This window comes from Acyrthosiphon pisum, chromosome A2 (genome assembly GCF_005508785.2).
Source record: "Acyrthosiphon pisum isolate AL4f chromosome A2, pea_aphid_22Mar2018_4r6ur, whole genome shotgun sequence".
Lineage (NCBI taxonomy): Eukaryota > Metazoa > Arthropoda > Insecta > Hemiptera > Aphididae > Acyrthosiphon > Acyrthosiphon pisum.
The window spans coordinates 11,043,170-11,065,880 of NC_042495.1; the positions used below are offsets into that span (position 1 = coordinate 11,043,170).

General features: G+C 27.0%; 1 protein-coding gene across 1 annotated transcript; it reads left to right on the forward strand.

Moving 5' to 3' along the window:
* Positions 1–15,172: 15,172 nt before the first annotated feature.
* Positions 15,173–21,321, forward strand: LOC100160164 (neuroglobin-like; the record flags this gene model as incomplete). The annotated part of the gene is given in 2 exon segments (NM_001204998.1): positions 15,173–15,295; positions 20,747–21,321. Coding segments are annotated over 2 exon segments (288 nt in total), but the record flags the coding sequence as incomplete, so codon positions are not given.
* Between the last annotated feature and the right edge of the window lie 1,390 nt (positions 21,322–22,711).

Below are 22,711 nucleotides of genomic sequence, written 5' to 3' on the forward strand. Positions count from 1 at the left end.
AGATATTTGATATTTAATTTATATAATGTGTTGCTTAAAATCCGTGAAGTCAGCCCCCCGACTTTAAGCGATTGACTCTATTACTCCAAACTCATATGCCAATATTTTGCAAACTCATTATTATTATTGATTACATTTTTGGCTACTATATATTATCGCTATTTGATCAAGGGTGATTTGTTTAGTAAAAATTTACATTTTAACGTTATCCTCTTAGTCTGACCTGAGTGATACATAGTATAGATATAGGTACATCTATAATCTAAGTGGTCTCCTATGTTAAATTGGAAACTGTGAGGATTATATATGTGGCATTCGGTTAAAATGTATCGTAGCCTGTAGCCTGTAGGCACCCGTTCGGCCAATATCACAGCTCTAATAATCAATGTTTTGACATTTATTGAATATTATATTTTGTAAATTGTTTTCAATACAATTTTGCTGCGTTATTGATTTCTTGAGGGAATTTAATGTTCAATTAAATAATTCATTCATTCATTCATTCATTCATTCAAAATACATTAAAATATTTAAAAATATTTTGTTTTTTCATTTTACCGATAATATGTATATGTTAAAATAAGTTTACGAATACAATTTTCTGGGGTTTGGCAAGTTTTAGTGAGTTCTACGTATTTAGCATATTAAATTATTGAATTCATATATTTTATGCAGGTTATCTTTATTCATTTCAAAATTATATACATTTATATGACAAAAAATTATTATTATAGGTAGGTACTCGATAAATTATTTATAATATGGACTATCACAGTTTTAGAAAAAATAATCCCAATTTGAATATTAAAAACTAAATTTTTTATAATTAACTGATCAAAATTAAGATAAAACAGAGCAACAAAGTTTATGAAACAAAATATATTTTTGAAACTCTTTAATAAACTGTCCATTATTCTAAAAATTAATTAAGGTTATTGTTCATAGAATTATGAATTGAAATTTTTTTTTAAATCTATAAAAACAATTAATGTAATTACCATTTATCGGAATAAGTAAACCAGTGTGAAGTATTTTAAATATTATAAATAAACTTAAAAATATTTAAAAAAAAACTTTTAAAAATATTATTTAAAACAAAAAAGATTAATCAGTGTTATATTTTTTTACATAATAATACCAAATATTTCACACTGTTGTACCTTCTGAACAAAGTTTAATTTTTTATCATCTTTAATAATGTTATTACTATTTTATTTGAACATTTTCATTTTATAATACATTTAAAAGTTAAAACTTGAGTAAACTATACTTGAAAAATATTCAAACATGCAAATGAAAAAAAAAAAATATTCTTTATTCTCGTTCATAAGTATCAAACTGTTTTTATACATACAAAGTGTATCTTATGTCACTGTACCCACTTCAACGCAGTGTTTGTAATTGTAATAGAACAAAAAATATAAATTTTCAATACAATAGAAATATATTACATTTTTGTATTTTAAATAGGTCATTTTATTCATGAAATTAATATCAGAATTCAGAACTACATTCATGAATTTGAAAATACATTTTTTTTAATAACTATAAAACTTTTGTTTACTAACACTAACCTGCTGCAAATAAATAGTATATACATATATTTCTAAAAATGTTAAAAATTAAAATAATAAATATATTGATTTGGTACCTTACTAACCCCAGTCGTTGAAATGTTTGTAAATAAATTAATAGATTTGTTAAATGGAGTAAACTAACTATACCATCGTTTGATTTTATTAATATATTGTCAAATTATTAATTTATTGAACGACGTGACCTACATGTTTGGGTAAATATTATTTGAAGGTGACGTGACCGACGAAGTAGAGTAGGTACTTTGTCGTCCTCTGAATAACACCGTCTGGCATCAATTGTTCAGTCTATCAAAAACACGGCAAAGAACACACCATTTTATGAAGAATATATACCATAACATCCCCACAACATCGGACTCCAGTGAATAATACAACTTCTTCTAGGTAGCTAGTAGCTACGGTTAATGATAATTTCTAACATTGATAACCTAGATCTTGAAATCCTAAAGTGATTGGTACATACAATATATTTTAACACAATTTTACATTTTGACGATTTTTTTATATTATGGTAATTGCTTGTTTCTAAGTTCACAATTTATATATGTACGTAATAATGGTAAAATAAATAACCTACCTATACAATTTAAATTTATAAAGACAATCAAACATATAGAAGTATTGTACTGTTGTACACATTATTAAAACATAATTACTTTGAATCCATATACTTGTTTCACATACTAAGTATTATGTATACCACAATTTAAGATAGTACTAATATGGACACAATTTTGTCTCCCCTTGAAAACTACCCTATGGATGGCCATGCACACAAACAATATAGTACAATAAAATTCAAGTATCAATATTATGTATAAAATATTAATTTTTTTTAACTGGTTAAGATAAAAATAATAATTTCACTAAAAGATTTTTATACTGTGTTAAACTTTTAAATGTTTAAAAAAATTTAACGAATAATCATGATAAATATGAAATGCAAAGAAAACATCTAGAATCACAAACCATCAGCACCGTTTATGATTTATACCCTCATTGACATGGTAAGCATTATAAAAATACATTAGTTTGATAAATTAAGTAATAAAAATACAAACTTTGGTCAATGTATGGGCCCATAGTATATCTGTCATGGTTTGGGTTTAAGTCTGTTAAGAACACATATTGTTCTAAGCATTTGGTTCACACTCCATGAATTAGTGGAGTGTTGATCCGTTCCCTAAAAATGACCTGTCACTCGGCACGGGGACCGGACCCTCCCACCTATATCATTTATTATGGATACAACCACAAAACATTTTATATTTTTAAGTGAAAACAAAAAAGTTAGTATATTTTCTGTATCATAATATCCTTATACGCTTTATTCATAGTTGCCACTTGCCAGTTAACACTTAACACTGTTAATATTATAGGGATAAAAAAAATTCATGAAAAAAAATATTTTCCGAAAATCTGAAACTAGGATTATTTCTAGACTTTTATTTCAATTTTAAAACAAATACACACAATTACAAAATTATTACGATATATTTTATTACGTTTTAAATTTTTTAAAACAAATATTCATATAATAATACCGTTGCATATGGAATCTTAATGATAACAGACAACAGTACAAACTAGTTTAGTACATTTTAGGTTCTGAGCGGAGCAAGGAAGCTATTGGTTCTACAATGGTGTTTTTTTTTTATTTCCTGTATCCTGTATTCAAAATTTCTTTGTACTTAGATTTCTACATATAGCACCTTATCTTTTAGCAAATTGGATCAAGATGGTACTTTAGACAGGTCATTTTTCGATATTCTCAATAATTATTTAATGCCACGAGAAAAGCAACAGAAAAATTACGAAAAAACGCTAAAAATGGGATTTTAATTTCTAACGCTTTGTTTATCACCATAAAAATGAATAAAAAATTATAATATTACTAGCTGCTCGACCTTCCTCCGGAAGAAATTATTTTTTCATAATTTAATTTAAAAACAATTATGACTATTTTTTGGCTAAACAAATAATATAATATAATTACATATTGTAGTTATTGTTATTGCTAATTTCTGAAAATTATATATCCTACATTTTGAATTCAACCACTGGAGTGGTAAATTGTATTCTTTTTATTATAGAATAATAATATATAATAAGGTAGAAAAAAATGTAACAATAAATTATTTATTCAATGAATAATATATATTTCAAATGGAAAAATGCAAGTGAAAACAAATAAATAAATAATTAATAGTAATAACAATAATAAATAAACAAACAAACCGGGTTCCTTCGTCTCCAAAATCAAGTTAGATTCTTATATATATATAGATAATATTAATATTCAACTTACATGATAAAATAAATAATAGCAATATAAAATATCCAAAGTGACAAACTGTCTCCGCTCAGAATCGTTTTTCTTATACAATGATATTTTATCATTAAATTCAAGTCTAATACAATCCATTATACATTGACCCACTTGTAATCTACTGTACAGCAGAGCGACATCCACTTACCTACTTTTTATTTTCTACTTTTGATTTATTTCCAAATAGTCCCACACATTTATAACATTTTTAATACGCATTAACTTACTTATATAATATATGCGATATCAACTTATTAATTATACTATGGCCGACCGTGACCGGACGTAGGTATACACTTTAAAACAAAAATACTTATAAAAATATCTGACAAAGGCGTTAAAGTCAGAGCTTAATTTTAAAATGGATTGATTATCTCATCGAAAATTTAGTTAATTTTATGTAAAATTACCTACTATAAAAAAAAATAAACTAACTTATAATTTATTTACTATATAACTTGAATGAAACAAGTTCATTCAGAAAAAATATGGACTTAGCTCATATTTTCGATTATAAACTCCTTCATGAACTATAGATCACATTTTTAAACGAACGTTCCAAGGTCTGATTTATTACACTTAAACACAATTGGTAGCATTATACAAAGTCAGAGTCCGTTTTTATCCAAAACAATAATTATGAACAGACATCTTAATTATCTTCCAAAAAAATAAAATCTTCCACAGTGGCAGTATTTCTCCATAAAATGTAACCTTAATTATAAGCTATTTTGAAACTACTTTATAGTTCATATTAATTATACACATTGTTAAATTATGACTTAATCAATTATTAGTTATATTATTTAAACACGTTAAAAAGTTATTGCGGTTTTCCAGTTTATAAAATGAATACTTAAGAACCCAATTAGTTTTTAAATAATATTTACACTTCAAGAACAAGACTACCACAATTCAAAATTCAATAATTTTAAACTATGACTACTTTAGAATAGTGAAAAAAATAGCTCTATAAAATGCAAGAACACCAGATTTAATATAATTTTCTATTTAGCCACTAAAAAAATGTGTCAGTATTGAATTATTTAATGTTTAGCTAATTTCAAAGCAAAAGAGTCATATTTAATTTATGGCAATACCTATATACGTCTTATTTTAATGTATATTCAATTAATCACTGAAGTCAAAACTCAATACTGCCTTAATTTGATATATGGCGTACTTGCACTAAATAAAAACTAATTATCGTGTGATATGTTGAGTGCAGAACAGCAATATTTAGAGTTATGGTAGTATTGCATTTTATAATTTGTGATATTGCAGCCACAATATGAAATTCAATACTACCATATTTTTGTATCTTGAAATCAATTTCTGTATACAAAACAGGCACATATAAAAATATGGCAATCTTGAATTTACTTAAACATTTTAAAAGACCTCAAGTCTAACAAAATTATTCCATAATATTTAAAATATACTTATTGTCAAGTATGTTTGAAAGTAATTAAGTTTTAGTTTCAAACATATAGGTAAAAAAACTCTTTAAAACATCTTGATTCAAACTTCAAATTGATTTTTCTCAAAACTATAAATTTAGAGTTATGGCAGCTTGTTCTGGCGGTGCGATATATAATATGCTCTATATACGTCATAAATTCATTAAATAATTATAAAATTATAAAATCAAATGTATATTATATATATTATTATTAATAATAATAATAATTATTTTATTGCATTCAAAAAGAATACATTATACAAGTAAAAATTATTTAAATTATTGTCTCCAAAAACCTAGGCTTGTGGAGGAGACAATACAGTTCTTCTTTTAAAGGTGAGGTTACAATTTTAAGATAATTACATTAATAATCTTTATCAATCTATTAAAATTAAGTTTAAACAAATAAATGAATAATAATTATATTAAATAATACATTATAAGACAGGGATAATATTTAAGTAGGTACAGTACACATGTATGGATGTATAATATATGTACCATTATATTATATACCTAACTTAATTTACAATAATAAAATACAGCTGTATTTTTCGGAGGAAAACGTCGGAGACGTAATTTTAACATTTTCAAAACTAGGTCAAAGTTTCCAATTGGCCGTCTGATCACTAACTTGTGTTATAGGATGACCCAGCGTTTGGTGCTAAAAATTCATATTTTTCAAAGTTTAAAACGTCTATTCAAGATAAAACTGAGTATTATTAGATTGTTTCAAAAAAAATTATTAGTTCTCCTCACGTCGTCCGCCAGAAGACCACATGGGAATCGGTTATGGTCTGTAATGCTCATAGAGTCATAGCTTATCCTTGGACTTAAAATATCTACAACTATAATACTGAAGTGAACACCTATTACATCACGAGAACTGTACTGCAGGAATATCGGCCATGAGCTATTTTCGGATAGCCATGAAAGTCAATACAACATGCGAATATAATACATTAATACGTGAAAGATAACGGTCTCATACCATCGCGACTCGCGAGATCACTAGCCATTTGTATTTGCATTATGTCGTGATGAATATTATGGTGTGTGTGTGTCTACAACTTAAACTATAAACCTATTTATGCTCGGTAGTATTTAACGGTTTATTTTTTGTTTGCTAATCATTTAAATACTTAAGAGGTTAGAGTTGAACAATGTTTAATATATTTTTAACTTAACGCGTTAGGTACCTTGACTATTCAGCTTAATATCATACTTAAAAATTAAAATATCTTACCTGATGTACCTAATAATAAGTTATTTTTGAATTGGATACCGAATAATTTTAAAAGGCGGATACCTAACCTCACTTGTATCTTTTAAATAATGTTAATACGCCAAACAAATGTAACGGTAAGTCGGTAAATAATAATCACATTACTTCTGAATAGACAAACTTTTAGGATTGTAAAAATATGGTATTACAACTATTGATAAAAAAAAATTAATAATTAATTTTAAGTTCATGTTATATATTGGTGTTTATTAGATTCTAAGTGGAACGAGTCTAACAACACCTTTTTAGGTTTTAAATAATACTTATAATTGGTACTTTGTGGTAAATTCCATAGTGAATTCCACGTAATTTTTAAAATAATCCAGAAAACAAAGTTTATAGAGTCTTATTTTTTTTCCTTTTTATTTATCTTCCGGATCACAAATTAAAAATATTCAAATTTTATATAGGCTGGGATTTTTAAACGTACACGATTAAATGTTATATGCATGAAACACGCACAGATACATTTTTGGCTGTCTGTTTGTCCAGGAAAGGCTTCAAAACGAATGAACCGATTTTGACGGGGTTCTCACAATATGTATTGTATTATATAATGGAAAAACGGAAAACGATAAATGGATAGATTAGTTTTAATCCGTGTGAAACCAGGTAATACATCAGCTCACGTATCAAAAATTAAAAGAATTACAATTGTATACACGCTGTGATTTATAAACGTATTTATTTAGGCCGAAATATAATATTACATGTGAAACACACAGAGATACGTTTAACTGTTTCTCTATTTTCTGTTTATCTGGGAAACGCGTTGAAATGAATGAAATGAATGAACTGATTTTGACGGGGTTTTCACCGTTATTACATTACTTCGTAAATAAAATAGTTATTTTATGATTAGATATAACATTTTACACCTGTATTTTATATATGATCCAAATAACTGAGGTAAAAAAGCTGTGCAGTTTGCATTTAATACATTTTAACTTTTAAGAATGGGTAAATGTATGGGCATTTAATTTGTCATGGCAACGCCGTGCAGGAACAACTAGGATAACACCTATAATAGCCATAAGTGTAACAATTAAAAACGTATATTACCTATAAACAACATACTTAAATAAATATTTAAGAACAATGATAATTATTAATTGAAAGTACATATAATATAGATACAAAAATAGGTAAGATGTAATTAATGCAAAACAATGAAATTGATGCCCACGTCAAAAAGTGATGATGTCTAAGTATAATACATTATGCTAAACTGTGACCATTTTAGTATAAGATTTATATTTTTAATAAAACATTGATTATAAAATATAACAAAATGTAAAAATTGATATATATCGTGTATGGTTATAACTATAGAGCACATTATAATATAAATTAAATATAATATAATCATTAAATTACAAACTATAGTATATTATAGGTATAACAATGTGTTTATTGTTCACACAAAATATTGAGAACTTTTACAAAATTATTACAAATCCTTTATATTATCATGAAATAAAATAAAACATTTTCTACCACAAATACACAATATATAATAATAATACAATACATATTACATTAATACTTATCTTTTTAATACCTATTACTTACCTATTAGTTATTAATTATTACAAGTATGAAGGTGAAGGCTGAATAGAAATAAAAATAGTACCAATAGTTTATTGTATGAAATTAATTAAACTTAACGAATAAAACGTAAAACATTAAAAGTATTGAATAAGATGTTACCATTTTCACTATAATAAAGTCAACCAGCAAACTGCAAAGTTTTGGTATGATATACAATTTAAGCTTTTTATTTATTTTTAAACATGATTGAATCTACTTCCCATTGTATAATATGGCTACTCGTAAATTGCGCCCAATACATTTAAGGTAAAAAATAAAAATGCCTTTGTAATAGATTTCACCCAGCGTTTTTTTTTTTCGTTAAACAATTTAATTTGTTGAAATATGCGTTGAAAATAAGTATTGTAAAAATAATAGGATAAACACTGATAAATTATAAGTTTTTATTAAATTCGATTAATATAACACTATACAGATCTGTGTATTAAAGTACATTCATCGAATTTTTATCAAAATCAATGTAATCACCATTCTGTATTGATACTCTCGATAAATGTATGATGTATAACCTATATGAATAATTTATGTTTTTTCTTGTTCGAGAATATTTTTATATCGAAAAAAATAAGGTTTAACGACTTGAATTGCAATATAAGGCCCATGTCAAAAAAAAATTATAAAACTGGTTGATACCCGTTAGTGTTTGAATTTACTAAAAAGTAAGTATTTTTTTACAAATACCTACGTAAAATCACCGATGTACGTTTCTCTAAGCTGTCAAATGGTAACTTATCAGATATCGGCAATACTTTAAACGAAAGAAAATAAGCGACTAGCCCATATAATCTAAAGGCATAGAAGGGTAATACTCGTTAGTTTATAAATAAATAAATTGTTTATTTATAATTTAACGATTTTGACGTTGAAAAATGTAATGATTTTAATCCAGATGACCCTTTTTAAAAGTGCTAGGTTTGAGAGGTTTACTTGAAACGGACAGCATTTTCTGACTGGTAAATTAGTGTCAGACATCTCTTTTTAGTTAGACAAAAAAAACTAAGTACAAAAAAGAAGGATTTGTACGTTACATGGGTAGATTACTTCGTTGACAAAGTAGGTCGAATTTATTGCCAAAAAGTTTGTGTGGGCTTAGTTACAACTAAAAAATTGGGGGGAAAAGCAATTATCACAGCTATTTTTTTTAAACAGTTATCATTTATATCCATATAAAACTGAATAATATTTTTATTTTACATCTAACAAAAATGTACGTGCCTATTGTGACCCAGTAAAACTTTTGTACTGACATTCGTTAAACTCGCTACCTACAATCGTTTATAGTTATTACTTATTTGTTCATAATAATCACAATGATTTAAAGTAAAATGTCGCTAAATCAAAATCTTTCACCGTAGATGGTTTTCAAAACATAGATAATTCAAAACATTTTTGAATGGATTTCTTATACATAATATTATATTGTTTGTCGAAATGAAGAACACGAATTCAATTCGTCAGTCAAAAATTATTTGGAAAACATTATTTTAATACTTTCATTTATCAAAAATGTTCATGTGATTAAATGTTTTCTTAGTAATATTGTGGTATACGATAGTTGAATGTTTTAATACTTAAATAGTGCAATTACCCATCGTATTAATGTTTAAAGTTTAAACATAGCCTAATAGTTATCCTGGTTAATACATTTGTCTAACTAATTATACAAATTTATCACTAAAAGTGAAGACCACATTTATTTTAATTTTTAACACTTAATATGTAGGTAACCAACAATGTTTAGGCTTATTCTCTTTAAAAAGTAAAAATTCTAAAATATAGTACCTGGTCTATAAGAATATAACAAACCCCATTGCCTAAATAATACACGTGAATAATCTATTATAGTAAACTGGCATTTATTATCGTTGGACCAAAAAGCAATAGCAAATATTGATGCGTGATGATATTTTTTTGCACCAACTATTACAATTTACAAACATTTTTAAGGGACCAGAACAAAATCACTTTTTTCCAGCATGGCGTTTAAAGCGGTATCGTGTTAACGATGCAGGTTTACGTTACGCTGCGCATGCATTCTATGGATTTTTCTTGGGATATATTAGTTTGAACATAATAAACAGTAAACACAATATCGTATATCTCAGCACAACAAACCAAAGATTGTAGTGTTTATTCTCGGGTTACATAAAAACAAAAAATATATCGAAATACACAATAATGAAACAAACCCACTTGAAATTGAAAAATCCCAAACAGTTAACTCAAAAAAAAAAGTAATTAACCATACCTGCCTATAGAATTTTATCAACACTTTTATTGGACGTATCAGTTTTATTTTTAATCTATTTTTTGCATGCAATATGATACCTATTATTCCTCAAAGTAGAAAAACCCAACCGTCCGATCAGATTTTGTTTTATAATAACGTATTTGTCAGTGACTTCACTTTTGGAGGAGGATTACCAGTTAAGTTGATATTTAATTTTTTATTTAATAAAGACTAAACATCTACACTGGATAGAGATCAAATTATATACCTAAAATATTTTACTGTCCAAAATAAGAGTTTTTTGTTAAGTCAAATAACATAAACCGTATAAACTGTAAGGTCAATAGTATCTATCTATTCGTGCAGATTTAGATCTAACATACAAATGCCTTACATTGTTTAACTGGTAGCTTTCGCAGTTCACTCTGTTCAGAATAAAAAAACCTTCACTTTTTAAAGTTTACACTATTACATATAACAATTTATAGTTATATTATAAAATATACCCTAAGTACTTATACTTTTAAAACTTGTTATAGTAAGTTACATCACATATTTTTAGATTCTGAGTGGAACGATGAATGTTTTTGTCTTAAATAGATATGTTAATTTTTTTTGTCTATTTACATGTTTTATAGAAGAAAAAATGTTTCGATCTTCAACTTCGTGGATGATTTCTAGTATCTACTTTTCAAAATAATCGGGAAAAACAAAGGTTTTTGGTATACGTAATAATTTATTTACTGAATAACAGGTTAGACAGTCGACACCTATACTGAGAGGTTCCTGTTTTTTTTTTACATGAAGACAACTTAAAATTTGCTATTTATTATACAATTTTTAAAATATTTGGCTAATTTTAAGCTATTTATAAGTATTTTAAATATTATATTTTTTTAGGTTATATAATATATATTATAACATTTTTAAAATAATATGCCTATAATTGCAACAAAATGTAGTTTAGAAATAATCGTTGTTTTTAATCTAGAGTAGATACCTATAAAGAATAAAAAAAAAAGAAATACATTTTATGGCTATTCACATTATATTTTATTAACGCCAACCTATATACGAACCTATTACTTATTTATTTATTCTTATAAATCGTCATATATTCATAATTATTAAAATCATGTTTGCATATCACATTTTGTTTGCAAATGATATATTATTATATGTTATTGGGCCATCATAACAATAATCCATCAATATTTTATACCATATCCATTAAGGAATACATTGTGTTTATAGTGTCACCGATCAGCAACCAACACCCATCATGGTAAAATTTTATTAGAGTATTATATCGTTATTGTACACGCATCGTTTAACTACCAATATTTTAAAACTACGAGTATATTATGGATGGATTTTTATTTTTGAACCATATAATCAATTATTATATTAAATACTAAATAACACGACATAACTAAATGGTTAGATTTTTTTTTTTTTTTTGTAATAACCGTTAAGTCATCATAATATAATGGTTGTATTTAATTTAATAATTTAATTAATTGTTCACGATTAATAATGAAGTATATTAAACCATTTATTTTATAGTTATATTTTAAACAATTACTGATGAAATGATCAACATTTCCATGATAAAAGGGTTTTGTTTTATATTAAAAATGTAGAAAAAAAATTATACTCACTGCATTAATTTATTTGTGGTTTTATTTTTATTACTATGGTATTGATATGCAATCATTTTGGGAACCATCGTCCGATTATCGTTATTATGACCTACAATATTATATTATTCTGGCTCTATAATCGCGCTTATAGCCTCTAATAAAAAGCCAAACCTTAAAACTAAATGTATGAGTGAAGCTTATATAATGATTAACCAAAATAATGCATATAATAATATAAACAAGTATAAGCATATACTAATACTATACCTACGTCTATAATATAATATGATATATACAATGTTTTTGTTAAAAATAAATTCAACAGAATCGCAAGTACTACGACAATATAATATAGGCGACTGGCGTACAACTATATAATAGAAAAATAAATGACTTACTGTAATATAAATAAATCATAATATACCCTTAGTAATAGAGCCTGACACACCACTTGGACACCACACACCGTACTCAGCCGTTTTTTGTATGCAATGATAATATGTATTATTAAATTCAGCTACTGTACTGCTAGCGTTCTTGTTAATATATAGGATTCTCGCATTTTTCACACAGCCCTAGTCTATTCATCTTGTCGCAACTCTGATTAATTATTACAAAAGTCAAAATTACCTACCTAGTATTTTCGAATGGTATGCCATTATAATATCGTAAAATAATACAATACGGTTACACCTAAACTCGAATCGGTCTAATAGGTATAGGACGTGCGTCGAGAAACGAAATATCGTTTATAAGCCAGTCGGATAAAATCGCTGTTTGTTTAAACCCGTGCATAGAAAATCCTCGGGTCCGACTCAAACACTGATAAATTATTAATGAAAGCCCGTCTGTGCGTGTACATAATATTTTTTTATGGAAACCCTGTATATCCTCTGTTGACACGTGTAAACACACCTCGCCGTAAATCACTTTACGGTGTCCGATAAAACATCGCTATCCATAATATTATGCGTGATGTATATTATATAAATATTAAAAATTTACGGTACATTATTATTGCTAGGTGTGTGTGTTTACCACGGAGATCCCTTGTCGTAATCGCCACGACGATATACCGTTGTAATGTAACGTCTCGTTGCACGTTTTACAATTTTTCCAACCCCATTTTTGTCACCACGAACAATGGATAATAATAACGATAATATAATATGACATAAACTCAAAGTCTGTCACATTAATATCGAACCGTGGTACGAGTCTTCAAAGGCGTGTTCGAATGAGACTTTCCTATGCTCTACTGGAAACTTGCACGGTTGACGTGTATTTCGACAAGGTATTAATATAATATTATTGCGCTATTATTTTAAAGTAAAGGTATCTCGAGCAATAAAAACAAATGCTGACCGATAGGCCAGACGCGAATAATAGATAGATGATAATAATAAATAATAAATAGATGATCGTCTACATACATATATAATAATATAATATATATATATACCAGTGATTGCACTATATACGCCATGAAAATAGATTATGACGCCGAAAAGCTTATTCATTTGCATATACTATAGTACAATATTTCATCCTATTTGTTTTTGACACTTAATAATAAACAGCATTTAAAAATAATGATTATATTGGACGGTCGAAAACTCGTTAACCTGTCGTAGCTATTTGCAAGTAGGTATAGTTTAATAATTTACGTATAGTATAATATTGTATGTTATTATGCGTTATAACGTGTGTAAAGGACAATAATCGGTTATTTTGGCAGAACAAGTCAATATGTTTGTAGTTAACACACTAAACATAAACAATAATTCACGAGCGCACACGTTTAATATTTACTAGTTAGGCAGGTACGAGGTTGAAACGATCCATCATTCGCAGTGAAACTCATTATAAAATATTATTATAGCTTGCATGTGACGGGTTAATAGAAGGAAAAATGGAATACTTTGATAGAAGTAACTTTGAGTGAAGGCTTCGTATATTGTAGGTACGATATTGTATTAGATGAAATGTCGACAAAAATCTATCGATATATAAATGAATACTATTCTCAAAAGTGCGTTAATTTATGTATATATATTTTATAATTTATAAAATATATTATAATATTAAAGTGAACCATTTTATATTTTTTCATGATAGATAGTACTTGTATATGCGTGATAAAACGCATTTACTGTTCATTTTCTATAAACCTCTTAGAGGTAAACCTTATTTACTAATGAAAACGTCGTCATTATCGTATTAATTATTCGGTCTTGTCACAGAACTACGCAGAGATCATATTATGATAAGTTCAATATTTAAGTTTCTACACTACAGTATGTAAATATTGTATTCCAGTTATGTCCGTATCTATCCATCGTCTCGACTTATTATATTTCCGTGGTTCTAGAATACCATGATATTGTTAATAATTAATATTATTTTACGGTCGTTTAGGCCTGGACATTGATCCAAAGTCGATTTTCTGTTAGGTGTAGCATTGATTAAGAATAATCATAATTATTTTATTCATAATCAATAGTAATGGTTACGTCATAATAACAGTATGATCAATTTCTTGAAAACAACAGACCTGTACAATCAAATTTAACTTAAAAATAAAATTTTTGCAACTACGTTAATCAATAAAACGTCTCTGTCGTTGATTTCATAAACGATCAATAAAAAATAAATCATAATAATATATTGTATTACTTTGTTTATATTGAATTATTTACCTACTAGGTATAATATATTAAATAGACAAACTAAAGTTTTAGTATTGATGATGGTATATTGGTATAGGTATTAATGCGTACATGATAATTTATTAGTCCTTGATAATGAAATCGTACACTAATATTGTACTTATACCTAAAGTAATTTCTCAAACAACATCTAATCTGTGTACTCAAATCTGGATAATTCCTTATCATTTATCAATAAAATCGTAGTAGACCCCATCAATATTTAAAAATAATAATAATACTGTTTTGATATCATCAGCGTTATAATTGTTAATTATTATTTACCAACCTATGAATTATTGTTTTAGAGTTATGGCATTCGTACAAAAAGCTGTCGCACGTCTTTACGAACCCGATAAACTGGAAACTCTATTAAGAGACTTGGGCAAGAAGCACTATCATTATGGCGCCAAACAAAAATACGTAGACGTGAGTATAATTGATTTAAGTACAGTCTTAATAATGATTATTTTAGACATTTCAACGAAACGAAATTAATTTAAACTGTATATTTCAATTCATCTTAGAAGAGATACATAGTAGGTACACAATATATATGTTTGTATAATAATTTCTGTAAATAAAGTGTTAATGGATTACACAGCATACTTTAAAATAATAATATAATATTGTATTAAATTTATATCAAACGATTTTTTTTATGATAAAATCTATAGAAACACACTTTAATAACATTACACAGATTGATGAATTTTGACAAGAATACATTTTATAATGGTTAAAAGATATGGCATTTTTAATTGAATTAATTTCTCTTAATGCTCAAAACTAAATTATATTTATGTTTATTTAAATATTTAATCGTTTTATAAGATATTTTCAATTTTATAAAATCCATTGACTATAAATTAACTTATAACATAAACTTGTCCACCAATGAGAATAACAAACTTTTTACGATCACTACTCGATTGTTTTTCATTCTTCAATCGTTCATATTTTCTACGAAAGTCATAAGAACATTACTTTCTTTTGACGTTTTCTTTTGTTTCACATATCTCACCGATACTGAAACTCATTACATTATATTTTCCCTTATAACTTACTAATCATTATACTTTCATATACGTATTACATTTGAAATAATTTAATTACCATAGATTGGTGATTTTTCCCTCTCACACTCCCTCTCTCTCTAATCGTTAATAATTTTTTAATTTACTATGGACGCACACGTTCGATCTCTCATTCCACTTTGAGCCGAGTTCACAGCTACGCTGTCTGTCGTATCGTGTGCCTTTTATCGTATTCTGATTGACAGTGGTAATTTTGGTATTATTTACCAACCGTAATCCACCAGGATATTTAAAGAGTTGGGTCGATCTCAACTTTTGGAGACGACACGACAAACGACATAGCAGTGAATACGACTTTACGCTTTGCCCGCCTGAGGCAGCTCCAATGTTGCCTGGTTGATTATAATGTATAATGCATTATGCGTGTATTATTTTATTATCGAATCGAAATAAATATTAATATAGTTTATGTCAAAGTCACGCTCACTCGGTTGAAAGATTGAACGCAAATCGCAGCTTCTATAGAAACTATATATGTACACTGCTGCACAGTAAATAACGACTTAGGAACATTTACTTTGTATTCATTTAACGACCCCGTTCCTCAGGCAGTCTGTTAATGCTGTAGAAATTTACCAACCTACTGCAGCTTGCTCCCCGTGCAAATACGATTTGTATACATATCCCAAGGTGCTATATATTATACTTATACTATCTCTCTCTCCACTTCTGCTCGTTCTCTTACTATTCTGTTTTATGCACCACCTCAATGTCGACAGCAAACACTAATAGTAGATCGTCGCCGCGTATACTTGATAATTTGATGCAGAGGGAAAAGAAAATATGCTCAATTTAAAATGTCTACACGATTCTCAATGAATTCATTTCGAATAAAAAATAAATACTCAACCTAGTGTTTTCAAAAAATGAACTGTAGGTCACTATTGTTTTAAGTCATCCGACGCAGTTGCAATGAGTTTCGCAACACGGTATTGTCATAACTCTTGTATAAATACCGATTTTAGCTTTTGTACTACGCGATCATTATAGATAAAAACTGTCCGCTGTCTACAGTACGTAGCACTATACTTTATTACTCACTATAATAATATAATGGTGTATTTCCTTTGTAAGGAGAACATTTATTTCATTACTTCACAACTTTTTTATAATCCAAGATACTGTAGAAATGTTCACAGATAAAGTATTTAAGTATTTTTCAGACGAGATATAAATATGCTAATAAATATTTAAAGATTGAAGTTCAATTTTATAAATCTTTGAAAATTTGATAAGATACTAATTATTAATCCAAAAAAATTGAATTTAAAAACTAAAACAGCAACTCTTCGTTTATTGGATTTAACTTTATTACATATGATTTTTACACATAAATTACATTCAAATATTCCGCAGCGTATTAATTTTCTAAATTACAACGATATTTTTCTAATCATTAGTTAGTAAATAATTTTTTTAAAAGAAAGTAATAATCTTAGAAACTTCTTAAATAATTATCATTTTGTAATGAAATGTTAAAAATATTTAGATTAATTTTAAATTATCTATATGTACGAGTGTATCATACATCATTCATGGTTGTGGTATTTATTAATATTCTAGTTTTACGATCATGGTATTGACTTCTAAGTTAATAACAATAATTTAAATATAATAGGTATACCTAATATTATTTTATATAATATTATAATAATGAATAATATGATATGTAGGTACGTTTTCTTTTTGGCAAAAAATAGTTTAACCTACTGTATTACTATCAGAAACAAACATCAGTATAATTACCAATGGTACCTAATATAAATAAAATATCTTTAGAATTAGATACTGACTTACCTTTCCGCTCAAAATTGTTTTTTTATGTGCAATGATTTATCACTGAACTCAAATTTAACGTCTATTATAGTGACCTACTCAATGACGAGGTATTCACTCGAAGCCCATTTCCGCGGTTTTTTTTTTAAATGGCATAAGTAGGTACCTATTCCCTGTCTCTTGCCGTTAGACGTTATAGTACATGTACTATATTATGTTATCAACGTAAAACCACATTTTTTATACAATATACAGTCCATTTAATCATATAATTTACTATGGACATTTTTTCTTCATGTTATCAATAGAAATACACAAATAGAAATAAATTACTAAATGTTTTGCAACTTCTTTTTTATGAAATTTTTAATCATTATATGTATAAATATTTAATTACTGCTTTTTTTTAATTACTCACCTAAAAACACAATAAAAAATGTGTTTTATGTAAAAAATTATCTTTTTCGCATTATTAGGTTAATAATTATCACTAAATGAGAAATAATACACATCATGTTTCAAACTGAAAAATTAATAGCACATTTTAAAAGTAAACCTACATTGAACGCATATATACTGTTAATTAAAAGGACACGGACATGTGGAAATTATACATAAGTATCATTATTTTTATATAGCCATCAAGAAACTTATTCATTTTCATAATATTGTTACAAAAATTGAACTTTTATATTACTCGATTTTTTTAAGACTTGACAGTTATATTGTGCATTTAAAATTAGGTCAGGATATTATATACTACGAATAAATAAAGAATATTTTCTTTTTATCGAAGGTGGTTCAGCAACATTTTGTTAAATATTAAACATCAACAATATTAATAATATAATGTAAAAACTTTTTTATTCGTAAATTCAAAGTTTTCAACTGCGTTAAAAAAAAAAATGATCAATAGGTAAAAAAAATCGACTTTTAATTCGAACAGTTTTGTCATATTTTGTAAAATGAGTATATCCCATATAAATTACAAAATATATATTTTTTGTGTGTTTAGGAACTATCAATAGCATTTTAAATAGGTAACGTAATTCTTCTTTCGTCCAAGCAGACTTATTAAATCAGTCTTGTTGTTACTTAAGCGAAAAACTAGGTAATGAATTTCGATTCTCACGATTTATTTGATTATATTTATAAACTAATGAGTATAATACTTATTAACATATATTTTTTATTGTCTTATAAACACAAACATAATCATCCCTTAGCTTCTCGTGGAACACTAAACATTTGCCACTCTGGGGATAACTAATTGCACGATAATAGACCTACGAATAATTGTAATGGGTGTAATAATTGCACACGCACCACAATAGCGTATAAATATAGACCTTCTCCTGGTCACTATAGGCAAACTTTACCCTTTTTTCGGACCGACCCCAAACGATAAAAACACCCGCAGCGGACGATAATTCGCGTGCACTTAACCATCTAGACCACACCCGGTCTTCGTTTACTACACATATAGGACAACGTCGTCGCCACCCTTGTTGATTTTTTTTGGTGAATATAAAGCGGGACTTATCGGAAACGAGAGCAATTATTTCAATTATTCTAATTTGCTGTGAATGTTTGATTGAAAAAAACCAATAACAATAATTAAATGGTATATTTAAATCGTATATTACACAGTCGGATGTCTTCAGTTAATGTGGAAAAATATAAGTTTTTCTTAAGCATACCGATACACGAGCGTTTCGTTTAAATATAAAATTTATATTTAATGGTCCTAATGACAATATGATTTTTCGGACGTGCACTCGTGTTTGATTAAACACGATGACCGGTGGCAATACTAACGTGTTTAGAATACCTATACCATGTGCCCATGTCCACTATATACCTATTATATTACATTTAAAATTGTTTAATGTGGGCCATTGTATAATCCCGTCTTACGGTGCTATAGACTATGGAAAAACATGAAAACGCGGTGTCCTATCCCGTATAATACTATCATATTATAATATGAACATGTTTAAAATGTTATGTGCTAAACCACTATCACCGCTTAACATATTGTTATACATATAAATTCGTCCATATAATATAGTTGTTGATCGTGTCTCATAAGTTTTAGATGAAAATGTAGATAAACGAGGATTTTATGCTCATTAGCTATGTACAAAGTATAATTATAAAAGTTTTTTCCTCTCCGTGAAATGTTGTGTTTAGAAAGTTTGAAAGCTTTTTGTGTAACAAATATAGATAAATCGCATTAAACATTATTATATATCTATATGCAGTGTTTGATTGTCATATATGTATATGCATTGTTAACTGTGTACCTACTATGTAACTTATGTACCTACGTACTATGGAATTAATGTTAATTGATTGTGTATCAACTTTCAAATCGTATTATTTAAAAAGACATTTGAATTTGAAAAAAACAAGACAGGATAATATCGTTACATAAAACCATTAATCATTATTAAATAGATATAGAAATATCCTATATAGTTAGAACTTAGAACTGATCATTCTTAACTTTCCTTTATTATTATTTATTTCAATGTATATCTTAAGGTTGACTGTTAACATTCCCCTATGGCCATACTGTAATCATACAACTTACCATATTATTATATAATATAGTATACACACTATACATATACCTACCTATGATAGGTACTTAACAAAATTATCGGTCAAGTTGCAAGTTAAATGGAGAATTTTGATATTTCAACTAGATATAAAAAATAACCAACATAATCTATATCATTGAAAACTGAGTGCTGTTCATTTTTAATACATTTCAAATAAGGTTAATAGTTACAAAGTAAAACCAATATAATATTTTGTTTCGTTAAGAACTTACAATATTTAAAAATATATTAAAATATTTTGAATTATCATTAATACAACCTTTATTTAATTTATCTTGATATAGTACTATGTATACCTAATATGATGTTATAGAGATTTATATAATGTGTTAATTCGTGTTATTTGTTCAACCTTTGTCCACCGTTGTTTTTCCTTACAGTTGATCGGACCTCAATTCATTATGGCCATACAGCCGTCGCTAGTCGACCGATGGACTGAGGAGATGCACTCGGCGTGGACAGCATTGTTTTTGAACATGGCGTACATTATGAAAGGTTCAATGGCGGCCGAAGAAAGGTTCAAAGTAAAGAAAACTGCCACTTAAACGACCAGTCCCTATTTGTACACACCAATGATTATTATTTTTATTTTGTGAATTAATGTTTTTGTTCTATTTTTATTTTATAACGATACAACGTTTATCTATTCAATACTATTGAACTTAGACAAAATTATTATAATTATTCGCAACGTAAGTTTCGTTAGACATTACATTATATTAATATTATATTATAGAAATCGCACGATATTTTCTTCATTAAAGTCAAATCTTATACATAACATCGACATTGTTTGTACAGCAAATAATAGTTATATTAAAATATACATAATAGTTATGATAATAATATTGTAATGATGTAGGTATTATTGCATTAATGTGAACGGTTATAACCATGTTATTATACTGCTTGGACTTAAAATAAAAACAACATGATACGAATGGAGTTTAAATACTGAAATATGAGTTATACTTTTTAATCAAAAATTATTAAAATTATTGTTAATAGGTACATTATTCATGTTAATATTTATTGACAAAGAGTAAATAAAAAATAATAATATTATCATTCACTCACTAAGAACAATGAATATACTAGTTATAGTATTGGTAAACATTAAACTTAAAACGATGCATATTCTGTAGGGTTAGGGTATTTATTATATAGCATTTGCTTTTTTTCTTTGGCTTGACATAAAATCTAGCAAGTTTATGTTATGTTACAACGATTCCAAATATAAAATTTGAAAATGCTGTTTTTTGCTTATTTTTGGTTTTTATGTTTTTCTTTTGGGTTTTTGTATAATATATTCTAGTATTCTACTTTGAGTTGACGCAGATGGTGGCAACTGACAAAAATCCGATTTCTTTTCTATAATGTTTTTTCTCGATGTGTGTTTGCTGTAGAACTTTTCTTTTGTTTTTTATTACCTAATACCTAATAGTAAATACCATTGAATTCTACACCTATTGTAAGTATTTGATTACTACCTATTGGTCAATAGTCAATTCTAAATATTGATTACATCCGATACCTACCATCTTATAACAAATTATAATAATTTTTACATTTAATTTTCACATAATGTACCTACACTAACAACACGTCATTATAAATGCAAAAAGAAAATAAATATTTTTATAATAAAACAAAATTGTCATTTGTCACTATAATAATATGATAGTTAATAATCGATGAATACCATATACGCTTAAAACTATAAGCAACTCTCTAATCACGTATTTTATCGTTATCGACATCGAATAATAACTCCTCCGCTGGATTGTAGATGTTTAAGGTCTTAAGGAATCTCAATCATACATCGTAAATTCACGTTTCTGTCATATAGTAATAAAAGTTCCCAATTACAATTATGTAGGTACATACAAATGTCTAGTCTGTAGTCCTACGAAATTTTTTTTCCATCACCCGATGCTCATAAAGTTATTACCTACACGAGCTGGATAATATGCAACTACATTTTCATACATGTTTCAATAAACAACAGGGCAATAAAATACAGTTAAATCAGCATTAACAGTTATTTATTTTAGTATAACATTGTGGAATAGGTACGATAAATTTCAGATTTAAGTCTCAAATGTATAAAACTAACCTAATTATAGTCGTATCACGACCGCGGTTTTGAGCTTAAGTTGTATGTAATGTGGTTACTGATTACTGGTACCTAACTAATGTTATACCGGTCGGTAGAAAACTATAAGTACTCGTACATAAGTAATATTATAATATTACATAGAAATATTATAATAAAAGAGTAGAAAAATAAATAATAATATTACGACCCTATCTTAGATATACTATTTATAGTAATTATTCTACTT